The 13,738-nt window shown below is 41.5% G+C and overlaps 1 protein-coding gene across 2 annotated transcripts in view; it reads right to left on the bottom strand.

Moving 5' to 3' along the window:
- Window positions 1-13,738, bottom strand: part of VSIG1 (V-set and immunoglobulin domain containing 1) — a 21,232-nt gene extending 7,494 nt beyond the window's left edge. The window contains exons 1-3 of one of the 2 annotated variants that reach the window (XM_075763607.1): window positions 13,472-13,738; window positions 9,939-10,099; window positions 3,781-3,888 (exon numbers count right to left, since the gene is read on the bottom strand). In XM_075763607.1, the coding sequence (XP_075619722.1) occupies window positions 3,781-3,888; window positions 9,939-10,099; window positions 13,472-13,520 (318 nt within the window). In that variant the 5' untranslated portion in view covers window positions 13,521-13,738. The remainder of the gene's footprint in view (window positions 1-3,780; window positions 3,889-9,938; window positions 10,100-13,471) is intronic. The other variant, XM_010305369.2, reaches the window with a different exon arrangement.

Here is a 13,738-nt window from a genome sequence, read left to right as displayed (position 1 = left end):
ATCTGGGATTTATGTGAGAGAAAACAGTAGCAGAAGCTGCCCACTGAGTGCTAGCTTAGCTATAGCACGTTCCTGGGAAAGAGGACTAGCACTACAAGAAGTCTTAAATGCAGTCAGGGCATGCCGGTAAACATTATAGAGGAGCAAGTGCTCCTCGGTATATTTGATCTGAAGTCAGGGTGAATTACGTGTCTAAGCCCTCATACAATGCACTGAAAAATTAATCCTCTGTGTTCTTTCTTCCTGTATGAATGCATGCAGAGAACAGATTTTGTGTACACTGTTAAATCTGAGGCAGGTGTCAACACAGCAGAGAATATTTGTTCTCTTCATGGATTTAAAAAGGATCTTTCTGGGTTGTTTTTTCCAGCTATGAACATAAGGGCAGTGGAACATCTCAAGGAAAAGCATTCAGTTCCTCTGCAGGTTCCTGCCTGTTCGCTGTTCTTCTGCTCCTCTATGATGCTTATCTCACTAGCTCTGGAGTTCATTGCCTGAAGGAAGGTGGTAAACACCAAAAAGGCTGAGTAATGTTGTGATTAATTACTGAGTGTATATCTTGTCCCAGAGGTATGACTGGATTGTGTACACAGGAAATTTCATTTGAGAGGAACATGTTTCAGTTAATTGGCTGTGAATTCATAGCCCATTTTAAACAATACACTCAAAATGGGTATTTTAAACCCTTATTCAAAGTGGTTTTATGCTGTTCTTGTAAAGCTCATATTTGTGCCTTTCAAAAAACTGAAATGAAAATCTTTGCAAAAATGTTCTGTTTCAAAAGTAAAAAAAAGTTGTTTTCTGTTAAAGATACAGAAGACACTTTATTTTTGGGCAACTACTGACAGCTAATGTTCCCTCCTGCAGACACACATCTCATTGACATTTCTTTCCATTTTACCTAAAATGTCCCTAAAATGTCTGTATGGGAAAACTGTAAATTTAGTCAATGGTAGACTTTTCCTGGAAGCCTTTTTAATTTGATGTGATAAGTATATTTCAAGTGCAGCATCTTGAATGTAAAAAAATACGAAAGAAATGTGCTGTGCTTCTCTTGAAAAAATAAGCTTTTTATGTCCTCAGGCAAATAATGAGCAACTGTAGTGAAGCCGGTGATTTACCAGTGTAAAAACAATATTGAGGATGCAGTAATGGTCGCTGCTTCTCATTACCAGCTAGTTTGCTCATGCAAGTTTTTATATAATGGTGCCTTTTCACATTTCATGGGAGCAGCTGCCTGGGATGACTAATCAAACAACTGACAGAAAAAAGAACGGAGATTATCACTCCTAGAAATGTTGTCCCTAATAACTCCACAGTCTGAAAAAAAACAGTTTCTGCAAAACAGTGAAGTTGCCCAGAAAACATCTCCCTGACCTTAGAAAGGATTGCAGTTCAGTTGGTTATTCAGCCTGTGAGCCAGGCAGTGCCTAAAGCCGCTAATGTCAGCAGCCGTCCTTCTGGGCTCTCCAAGGCAGTGGGATAGTTACTCTGCATTTCCACAGTCACAGTTTCTGCTGCAACTAAGAGAAGGATTTGGGCTCGTAGCCTCCCAAGGCAGTTGAGTCAATTACTCGTGTATCTGTTTGGGGGACCTGGGTTACAAACAGAACAGGGAATTGGGAACGATCATACTCATTTGGAAGAAAATGTCGGTAATCTCAGTGCACTCCAGATGCTAGAGACAAGATAATTTGTGTCCCCAGTTCTGAAGGATCTGGCGCATGAGATCACGTGTCCTTTTCTTCTCCTTTAGCCTGATTTATGGGAAGGCTGCTCCTCTTCTACTGCGATGATGAGGAAACTATTCGCCTGAAGAGGAAGCAGTTGGCAAAGCTGATGCTGAGTTGAGGATTTTCAAAGGCTGCCAGATGTTTGGCAGAGTGAGGAACCCACCTACAGGTTTTCTTTATACAACTTCTATAGAAAGATATTCTTGTTTAGGGGGTGGAGGGCGTGTGTGAAAAAGCAGGCAGTAAAGTAGAAGAAACATGCCTCCATCTGCTTCCTTTCTTCTTGGGGCAGGACAAATATCTACTAGAATTTGCATAAATATGTGTCTGTCTTTCAAATGCCTTTGGATGGACTCATTCATAATTTCCAGGTCAATATTCCTCCCACCCCCCATCTCCTGGTGTCATTGCATCACAATTGCTCTACACGCCCAGTACATCTGGATATCAGAATTGTAAGATGAGATGTACTTGAAGATGTGATACAAAATGTCCCACTTAATCTCCACGGTACTCTTAATTTCCTGCCTGGGGGGCAGTTTCAGGACATGACTTCCTTTCCAGTACCTGTCTTCCCTCCCCCAGCACCTTCGCACTTTCCCCCACTAGCAGATGCAAAGCTATAGCATCCTGTTTAATGACGTTTCTCTAGGCTGATGTATTCAGCATCTGTGTCTTTACCCGGAGAGCTCCAAAGCTCGGGCATTCAGAGGGCTTCATCATTGGGTTGTTTTATCATTTTCTGTTTGACATTTTCTCAAGCTGCTAGAAAGAGAACTGTTAAAGTCTCTTTCTCACCGATAAATGCAACTTCACTGATTTGACATCATCTCTTTTTGAATTCTGAGTACAGACAGAATTTCTAAAATAAAAACAAGGGAAAAAAGTGTTCTTCACTCCCTTAAGCATCTTACCATCTAATTAGAGAACAAATGCCACACACTCAAAGTGTTAATTAAAGCCCAAGGCTCAGATTCTGAATTTGGCTAGATAAGAAAGCAAATGCTCATGCGTGCGTTGGTTTCTTTGATGTGTGTCACGTGACTGAGTCAGGGCCCAAATGCCTTTTTTCATCCACAGCTTCTTTTCACACATTTTTGTCAAAACTCTGATCTGCCAGACTGTAGTAGGAATATTATGTCCTGCATTACTGGGATTTTTGCATGGGTAATTCAGGATGTTAATAATGACTAGAAGCCTCTTGTCACAATTGCGCATTAGTAGAAGAAGAAAGGGATGGAGTCAGAAGCCTTCAGAGGATTAATCATTCAGCAGCTTTAACTGATGCAAAATACTTTTGAGGAGCAGCTCTTTCATGTTCTCACAGGATCATTCTTGTGGCTGAACTATTACTGAATAATTTCTACAGTGCATCAAGCACAAATGTGTTTTCTCAGTGCATTTAATGCAACTGCTTTTCAGCAGTTATTATTAGACCTCAATTTACATTGAGTTGTACCAACGTACAACTGTGAATCTGTGAATCTGTGGGTTGTACCCTGTACTTCGTGGTGAGACAGGAATCCCACTGCAGTCAGAGAGTTTGGAATGGATTATGGCTGGGACATTGAGCTGACAGCTGAGAGGAAGCCAGCAGTCAGTTTAGCTGTATCCATCACATCTCAAAATGTTATATTCTAGAAAGGAGATCCAGGATGATTTTTTTTTCCCCCTATGTAAATATGTAGCCTGAAATTTGGGCTATCCAGACTTGCTCACGTTCAGCCCAGAGGCTCCTAGTGTGTGGGCATGCCTTTCAGAGACCCTTTGGGTAGAATATTCCTGAAGGTGCTAGTTCAGCCACCTAGAACAGCTGTGGGGAAAAAAACAACAGCTACATCCAAAATAATTTTGATAAGAGGAAAATGCAATGAAAAAATAGGGTGAGTTAAAAATTCTGAGTGATGCATCAGGTTCAGCTTATCTCAGTCATGTGCTGGTTTTAAGATTTTAATCCAGAACATCAAAACAGGTCTCACAGTAGCATAAATCTAGAGGAAGCTATTTAGCTCCTTTTCCCTTAGGATTGCAGGTATTTTTTTCTTACCTTGTGTCTCCAGCTACATCTTCCCCGTGCATCTGTCACATACACCATCTTTTGACAATGACTGACTGACTTTTCATCCATACTCAGAATACCGTGACACGGGGAACGCTGTATTTGAGTAAAAATGTGCTGGTCTGAGAGTTAAATGAGACTTTAAATGTTCCCCCAAAATCAAAGAACCTGTTCTCTACACAGCTCCCCATCAGTACTGTCAGTGCTTTTCACAAGGGCAGGGTGCTTCGTGTTCAGCGGATTTTGTAGATGTCTCAAGCCCTTGTAAATAGTGAGATGCAATACAATCTTATTTCTAAGTTTTACCTAAAATTAGGCAAAGTAAGTGTCATGGTTTAGCCCCAGCTGGCAGGATTGCTCCAAACACACCAGTTACAACCTGATAATTTTCTACTTGTCTCCACTTTCCTTTGTGTTCTCACTATTGTCTGCTTCAGTGTATCGGTTTATTTTATCTTCTCTCTGCAGACCGTCACCCCAGTGCCAGAGATAACACAGGCTGTCCACATTAATCCCACTGACATCCAGGGAGTCATTCTGACTGCAATGGCATGACAACAGTGTCTCCATCCCTCTGCATCGGAGGTGTTGCCTCTGCTTTCTATGAAGCTATTTTTCAGTGCTTGCTCAGTCATCTTAGTGCTAGATAAAACTCAATTTTAAAAAATCACCTGTAGGCAAAAAGAAATGCTCATGCATCAGAGAGGCCTTTCCCAGGAAGTTTTCCTTTACTGTTTTGGGAGGTGCTTTGCCCAGGCTCATCTTCGCTCGTGGGCTGGAACAGACTGCTCTGCTCCTGAGCCAGTGTCCCTTGCAGCACTGAGAACCTCTGCAGCACGTGGTCTCAATTGTCTGTGGCTGAAAGTGTGTGATGGGGTCTCAGGAACTACGTATTCTACATGGGGAGGAATTTGTTCTTTCAGTAGTTTTTGTGGGAACCCCACGCTTCTAGGGCTGGCTGGCCCCTGGCTCTCAGGTGGTAGCCCAGTGCCCATGCCTCTGCCTTGCTCTGTGCTGGGCAGCAGAGTTGTGCTGGCCTTGGGACTGCTGGTAATCCGAATTTGGGGTTTCAAGGTGAAAGGAGCAGACACAGTTGTGCTCCGATCACTCTTCTTGCATCTCTGTTCCTGAACAACGTGACAGAAACATGCTCACTCCTGTGATGATTTTGCAAAGTGGCTCATCAGGCCTGCAAGGCTGGGTGTAAGGACATGACTAGACTTCTCATAAGGGAACAGTGCCATCTTCCTCTTTGTATGGTTTGCAGGAAGCGAAACCCTCCTTTCCCCTATGCACTAACCAATACTTCCTCAAGTAGTACAGATATGAGAAAAAATACAGGGCTCTGGCAGGATGAAAGCCCATATATAAGATAAATGGAAGATATTATCGCTGTTGTGTGCTGCTAACACTTTCCCTCTCAATTGCCCATCAGTAGTTTTACCAAAGCAGTGACAATGTCACTGCAAATATTTCAAGCTCACTTTTTTTTTCGAGAACATTTTCATGAGAAGTCTATCAGTAATTCACTTTCTCTTACAAGTAACAGTCATTCATGTCCTTTATTCATCTAGTGAATTGAAAATTTCCCCCAGGAATTCTGCCCTGGGCAAATCTTGGGTAGCCACACAGTGTCTCTGCTCATTTCACTTACTTCAACGGTGGGTGGCCTGGGCTGAAGGCTCAAGGTGTGACCCTGCTTTTTGGTTCAGGAGTTGTATTTAGTTTTGCAAGGCTGTAGCCTCGCCTGTGCAGAGTCAACAGCAGGCTGTGATCTTTCAAACATTTACTTAGGTGCTTTACACTGAGGCCAGCCGAGTGACTCAGAGCATGAAATGAAGCACGGCTGTAGATCTTTGCAGGAGTCGAGACTTTACCTTATGAACCAGGCCAGGCTGTGATGTACTCTTTTACCCTGGGTGAGCTGCATAAATAGTGTTTGCCGTAGTTTGTCTATATCTAAAATAGAGATAGTTCAGTATCGGAAAGTTCTCAAGATCCTTGGGTGGGAGTTATTATTTAAAAATTAAATTTATCCTTAAAAAGACATGTTGCTAAGGGGTAAATGGCAAGAAGAAAAAGTTTAAAATACGTATGGCATGCTCTTTTCCATGAGTTTATATTTACATTATTTAGTTCAAATGGGGGGAATTACTTCTGCTGGAGAAACTTCTCAGGAAAAGAGCAGAGTTAGGCTCCAATTAGTAAAAAGATCTATATTTGCAAACTATATATAGCTGTACTCTCTTCAAAACAGCACCGCGAACACCTGCCATTCGGCTGTTCGCTGCCTCCCTTTTCATCGTACTGTCTGTGAACAGCCTGTTTGTGGTATTTCATCCTCTCCGGTGTAACTGCCGTGACTTCTAACTGCCGAGCACCTGCACCAGCGTTGTGTAGGGTGCGCAAGGTGGAACAAGATATGAAAACACCAGAACAAACAGCAAAAGACACCAGTCAGCTTCACATAATTACATAAATTTGCCTTAATTGATTCTAATGCTCTACAGTTTGCTCTATTATTTGCTACCACTGTAGAGAGAAAGGGCCATATTCCCTATTATGTAAATAAACATTATTTATTACAATCAAGATTTCCTCCTCCCCTAGTCGTTACAGAGAACATCCCCCCCTGCTTAATCTTATTGTTGCGAATGTACCGGCCCTGTGAATAATAGGGTCATCAAGACAGCTAACATTTACTAACATGTCAGGAATATTTAAAATTGTAGCAGGTAGGATAAGAAGATATATTTTCTACATTTTTTTTTTTAGTTGTAGGTCTATCTTCAAAATATTTGGAAGAAATTCTCTGCTTTAAAAAATGGAAGTTGAAAATGTTACCCATTTAGTTACTGAAAAAAATGGCAAATTTTGAATGAAGCCAGAATTGTCAACAAACTTTTCAGGGGCAATATATGCTACTTATAGGGAAGTGTTTGCTTGTTTGTTTGTTTGTGTATTTCTGACATTTTAGAAGAATCTAAATATCTCATAAAATTAAATAATTTTATCCCACTTAAAATGCGAGCTACTCTTCTGGTATTCAGTAAGGTATGGTGCCAGTCTGTTCAATTCAGTTGGTTTTGTCATCTTACCAGCATATTAAATATATTTTTGACTTGCATTTTAGTATTCTTGAGTCTAAACAACAAAAGCCAAAGCTAGCAATCTCCTCCATTGCCATGCATATATTTCCTACTTGGAACAAAATATGAAACTTAACTTCAGCTGCATGCCAAGTAACCAGGGCAAAGACAGGTTTGTAGAGAGATTATTTTTTTGTTTCAACTTGTAGGAGGAAAACATGGATGTTTTCAGGCACTCTGTCCTTTCTGAAACTCAGAAAAGTCACCAGCCTGAAACAGAAATAGCAACCTTGTATTGCTGTGGGTTCAGAGGCAGGGTGAAAATGCAATTTCACGTTCAGCTGTGTTGTGTAATTTCTTAACCCTTATTGTCCGCAAGCAGCCACAGTCCTTTCTTCCCAGTGTTTGCATTAACACGATTAATTTTATTGTGAATAGGTTCAAAATCATAAGGAATTGCCATGTTGTGGTAAAAGGATATAGAGTCAAGTAATACGGGATGAAATGGGTTGCTAAAAGCATTTTAAAAAGAGTAGCGCCCCAGTCCTGCAGCTCTTCACACACATGCCCCCTCCAAGCACATCAGGAGGCTCAGAGGAGCAGAGGGTATCCTCCGAGCCTCGCCGAGCGTGCGAGCCAAGGATAACTGGCACTGCAGCAAAGGGAAATTTTACCTTGGTGTTCGAGGAGAACAGGATTAGTCACTAACCCGTGGCCTTTCCAGACTGAATTGACTTTATTTAATGAAAATGCAAATCAGCCATTACAAATGCATGTGTGTTGCAGTGTGAAAGTGAATTTACCGTGAAATTAGTTTCAGACAGGGAGAAAACCAGATGCGGTTTTTCCCGGTAGTGTTTCTTACAGTCCTTACAGGCACGGCTTTCCCATTGCCTGCGGTGGGAGCTGCAGAAGCGGGGAGTGAGGGCTGAAGGGATTGATCCGTCAGGTTTCCCTGACATTCGGTAGCCTCACATCAGTTGGTTCTTGTTGAGCATATTCTGAACCACCCACAGTATTTTATGATTATAATCCTCCGGGGCTATTGTCTCATATTGCTCACACTTTACAAATGGTTTTCCCCTCCTGAATCTCTTCAAACTGTCTGTTTCTCCCTTTAAAATACTTGCAACTACAGTCTGCTTATTTCTCTTGTTTGTGACCAGAAAATGTATTGCATATATTGTCTTGCAATATGGAAAATTTGATGCAAGTAAAACGGAGAGACTCTAACCAAATCTGGAGAAGATGGGCTTGATCCTATCTCAGTGCTGTACTTCCCACCTGAATAAGTGTTTAAAATTTATGGTGTAACTTACTGGATCAAACTTATAATATATTGTACTGTATACAACTTGCTTAGGAAACCTGCAGCTACCACCCTGTCATGAATAATTCTTCATTTAATAAAATAGTTTTGACTTGAAAAAAGCAAATGATGAGTAACAACTATTGATACAATTAGTCAGGCAAGGGGTCGGTCTGGCATTCAGCTAGAGTCAGAATTTGGGATGGGCCCAGGGTTTGTGCTTAGCACTGATACCATCTTTATCTGTGGCTATGATGTACTGCAGGAGGGTGAGCAGTTCCATCTTAGGTTAAATTGCTGTTTCTTACATACTGGCTATTGCCGTTCAATGCCAAATATGTTACATACTGTATGTTCTGCAAATTACAGACAGTCTAATTCTGCTATAATTGATAAACCAAACAGAAAGTGTAACTTTATCAGCAATGGCAAACCTAACATAATATTATTAGGAAATTGGTGAATGTGACAAGAATATCATCAGTGTGGTCCATGACACTTTTCTAAGATCTCTTTACATCAACTCTTAGGTGTAACACACCTAGTAGGAGGATTGACCTTCTAGAAAAAATATGTTAACAACAGAATTAAAACAATGGGAGAGAAACCCCCCCATGCCCAACACCAGGGCATGGAAAAAAAATCACAGTCGTCATCTAATCAGCATTTCTTCTTATAAAGGAAGGTGTTGCTGATTGCTCAGCACCTGCCAGGACTGAGCTGAGGAACTCATACCCTCCATGTTATGCTGGGAGTGAGATTCATGGATTTATTTCCCCACCAAAACATAAGATTAATGGATAGCTCTCAAAGCCTGGCAGCAGTGCGAGTATGTATAGGAAGTTCCACATCCCATCCCCGACTCCTTCCAGGCAGACCAGGCTGCTCTGCAAAGTCTTTACAGCCACACGAGGGGCTCGGGCAGCGGTTACAGCATGTCGCTGTCTAGTACTTGGTGTTCTTTGCAGTCCCGATACCGATACTCCAACCCACCATGCGGCCTCGTTATAGTCCTGGGGGGAGATGCTGTTTGGCTCTGCTGCCTCTCGGGGTCTGAGGAAGGGCAGGGACCATTTGCCTTTGATCTGTAATTGTTCCGCTGCCACAAAGACACCCGCGGGATGCTGCAAAATAGCAATGCAAGTTTGCTGTGGCAGATGTCCCACTATGACAAATTTCTAGGGAGTCCTGCCAAAATACTCAGTGCTCACTTTGCGCCAATAGCCTATCGTGAGCTGCTCCTCTTACTAAGCTGCCTAATAGCAATGATAGCGGCTGAGTCAAGGAGCTCTCGTTTGACCCTTAAATGGGGGACACATTGTCGGAGGCAAGGGCGTCACACCAGGAAAGCAGCCTTCACAATGGCAGGAAATATCTGCCAGAGAAGAGAAAAGGGAGCTGGCCCAGGGGCTGGAGCGTTTGTGTGATTTTTGGACACCTGGTCTTTGCTCCACGCTTCCTGTGTGACTTGGAGCAAGTCGTTTGAGCATCTGAATCCCTTTTGTACCTTCTCATAAGTTGCTAAAGGAGTTCAGGCATGCCAGTAGGAATTAGGAGCCCAGGTAACTTTGTGCATCTGCCCATAAATTTCATTGCACCCCAGTCCTTTGTCTGTAGGGTGGGAACACCAACATTACCTGCCTCCCTGGTCTGTAGTGAGGATAACGCTACCAAACATAAGGAGATTCTTTGAGGACTTAAGGATACCTTAAATATAACTTCATATTAATAATAAATAAATATCTTACGGTATGCAGTTGGCTCTCTTTGGCACTGTAAAAGCTCCACTGAATAAAGAAATTTCCCAGCGGTTCAGAACTCGTGTATGTACAGAGGAGGGTTGCGTTTCCACCTGTAGTGACATTCACTGTCTTCTCAGGGACGGTCACCACAACACCGCTGACGTGGCCTGTGGACAGTAAGTGTGGTGAGGAGAGATCAGCCGGGGCCGACCCTGGGAGCCGTGCGGGAGTGCCTTGCTCCCTGCCTTACCCAAGAAACCCGCAGGACATGTCTAGTCGTTCTCCTTTTCAGTACAGTTTGCCTTGGGCTTTGTGTGGAAATTTTACTGATCACAAGCTGGGAGTGGGTAAAAGCTAACAAGCTACTAAATTCCCCAGAATACTTGTGCCCTTAAAGCAAACAGTATTCTGAAAAAGCAGAGTTCCTAAAAACGTACTTGTTCTCACCTGCAGAGACTTGTCTTCTCACTACGAGCCTGTGGCTAAAGCAAACCTTTCTTCTGCACTTGCAGTGCTCTCCTGCACCTTGCACTCTCGTTGTCAGCTGTATCTAGCCCTCTTTTACACCCTTCTTGCCCTCTTTTTTTGCAGTTATTCCTTTAGATGTCTGATCTCCTTTACGGTGGGTCACCATGTCCTACAGTGTTGTCTCACATTCTTAGGTTCTGACTCAGTGGCACTGTCAGGTTCCTCCAGGCTGGAGCCCAACAGCCTTTCTCCACTTTATTCTGTTGATTACTTTGCTTTTGTTTAGATTTCTTAGGGCTTACATGCAGAAGCTGTTCTTTTCCAATGCTTTTACATTGGAAACATTTAATTAAGCTTTTTGGAACTGCTTTTATTATGTGGCTTGTGCAAAATTCCATGATAACTTGATCAACCCTTTCTGTTGTGCTCAAAGCAGAAAAGGAGCAAACGTAACTTGTGAGCCCTCTCCCATAGTGTTCCGATCAGTCTTGGCTACAGAGTCATATTAATGAAAGGAAGCAAGCACCATCTTACAGTATTTATCTGTTTCTGCCCTCCATAGAAGTTACTAGCAATGGTGACATACAGCATCAAAGCTAGAGCTGTCAGAAAAATAAGTCTGAATTTCAGGGTTTTGCTAGATCGCAGAGTCCAGTTTTAAAGCTACTAAGGATTCTGAAGGGGAATTTATTTCTTTTGAATGTAATGGAAAACAGAAGTCTTTGGAGCTTCCTATGCAAAACAGGCAAGGTGGGAACTTCATGTTATAATAATATTATTTTTCATGTGGGCTTACGAATGTACGTATGAATGATGGAGGCAAAACTTACAAAATACTCTTCTCAATGGAATATCTGTGCATCTTATGTTAGGGTCCTGCTTTTGAACGTTTAAGCAGAACCGCCAGTAATACCAAAAGAGTATTTTGCTCAAATTATCAGCCCTATGAGAGAAAACATTGTTTAAAAAAGAAATATAATCTATCTTGACATTTTGAACCATCTAAATATTGCAGATTCATCAGTTGCTACAATATGCAAACCTATCTGAACCTAGAGTCTGAACTCTTTGGGGTCTGTTTTCCTTGTTTGATGGCTTCAGTAGCAAAAGCTCACTGCAAGGAAGAAGGGAATAATCTATTTTCTGTGTTGGTGGTGGCTAGGATGAGAAGTAGCAGGTTTAAATTGCAGCAAGATTTACATTATATGTGAAGACGGTCTCACAGGAATGGCTGGAGACTGACCTAAATGTGTCAAACCTGCCTTGGGGAAAGAGATGATCCCAGTGCTGGCTGCTAGTCCTGCTTGTCCTGTGAGTTCACAGTAGCTTAATCCTTACTGAGATCTAATATAAAAGGTGTTTCATATTATTTTAGATGTCTCAGTTCACTGTTCTCAGCTTTAAGAATTAAAGTTGGTCAGAGGATGATAGTTTCTTGACACAATAATACTTCCAGGTTTACGTGTATTTATTTTCTGCTCTTTGCAGGATTAAAGCTACGGTCTTTCAACACAATGTCATTTTGCTGAAAACATCCATTTTCCAGTCATCTACTCCATGTATTTCCTTTATCATTCTCTGGTTTTGGAGTCAGGAGTGCCACAGAGCCTGGCTGTTATAAGCTTTTCCAGAAGAAATTAATTTTAGCAGAAATGACTCCACAAAGCATTCTAGCTTCCATGAAGCTGTATATTGTGAAGAAATACATTTAGTTGAAATAAGCTTCGCTCTAGTAAAAAGATAAACCCCAGACCTATCAAACTTCCATTGTCCAGTGAGGCTGTTTAAAGCCATCACTAATTGTAAGGTGGAGCTTTTGACTGCAAATGGAGCGAACTGGACTCGCAGAGCCTGTTCCCTCCTCACGGAAGTTAGTGGGAGTTTTGCTTTGTATTTAGTTCACTGTTTACCGTTTCAAACTCGTAATCCCATTTCATACATACAGGCCTTTTGGTTTAAATGAAAAAAAGTGCATGAGTAAGAAGTAAGTCAGTGAAAAAAGATAGAGTGAACAGGACCATAACTTGTTAAAAATAGCTGATCCATGTCTTTTACGCGTCAATATTACGGTAAGACTGTTTCCTTGCTACAGAGAAAGTCATTGCATTTAATTGGGAATCGCCCGCTTTCACTGAAGTCCCATGTGGTTTTTAACGTTCATGAAGTAAATCCAAGTTGCTGATCTTTTCCTAGCTGCTACAGAAACCCCCAATCAGTGTGAACACAGTGCTAGTCTTAAATCCAGAACTTTAAAATTAGAGGACATTGTTTTGAAAAGTATTGGTACTAACACTGAATTACTTTTCATTTCTAAGGCAAAAATCTGTGGTGTTTCTATGTGTGTGAGAGACATAACATTGAAACACCAGGAGCAACTATTTAAAATACTCCAAAATATTGAAATTACCCAAACCAGATAATTCCATCTTGAAAAGAAAATGCGGAAACTTCAGTTTTCTTTAGTGGATATGGAGGCTGTTCATCTTTGTGGAGCATTAGACTTAAAATGTCTGCTTCTGTATATATTAAAAATAAAGCTTAGCACAATTGAATGTCCTTGAAACATGAGTAATATATAATCTTTAATATACCATATAATTCCTAGATTCCACAAAGTATTATGTCCTCACTTAACTTCAGGGAAATCCAAAGGATTATTTGCATGTCTAAAGTTAAGCATCCCCACAAATTTTTTGGTGGGGGTTGGACTGAGGCAGCATTTCCCAGGACATATGATCAAGAGGAGACAAAAGCCGAATGTGAGAAAACCTATCCTTGAAACGCTTGAGAGATCCTAATGCTCTACATGAGAGCCCTTTGCCTCTTCCCAGCTTTAGAGCAAAGCATGAATTTACCAAAGCTAAAATTCTGTTCTTGAGCAAAAAACTCCTCCCAGTAAGTGGTCAGCTTGCTGATTTCCTCAAAATGGCATAGCATTATAGACATGATTTTCATTCCATCCTGAAATAAATCTTGAATGTTCTCCTACTTTACCAGTCAGGTTGACCTGCTCTCTTATGTCAACAAGTTCCTTTATTCCAGTGCTATTCCGATCAGTTGGTTATTCTTACCTGTCAGGATGGCTAGAATTGGAAATATCTTCAGCATCGTTGCAAACATCTTCTTGACGTTGGGAGAGAAAAGAGACCAGATGCTGCTTCTGGCTTCAACTAAAACTCAACTGGTTTGGTTTGGTTTTTTTAAGCGGGTTTTTGTTTTCCTTATCAGCTGTGTATCAACACGTCAATAAGCTTTTTCATTCTCCTGCTTTATCACATGTGTGCCTTTCTCCGACTAGTGGTGTGACTGTTCAGTTGAAACCATTTTGTGAGGTATGA

Source organism: Balearica regulorum, chromosome 11 (assembly GCF_011004875.1).
Source record: "Balearica regulorum gibbericeps isolate bBalReg1 chromosome 11, bBalReg1.pri, whole genome shotgun sequence".
In the NCBI taxonomy this organism is placed as follows: domain Eukaryota; kingdom Metazoa; phylum Chordata; class Aves; order Gruiformes; family Gruidae; genus Balearica; species Balearica regulorum.
Note: the sequence above shows the minus strand (reverse complement) of the source record. Positions and strands in the feature narration are given on the sequence as shown.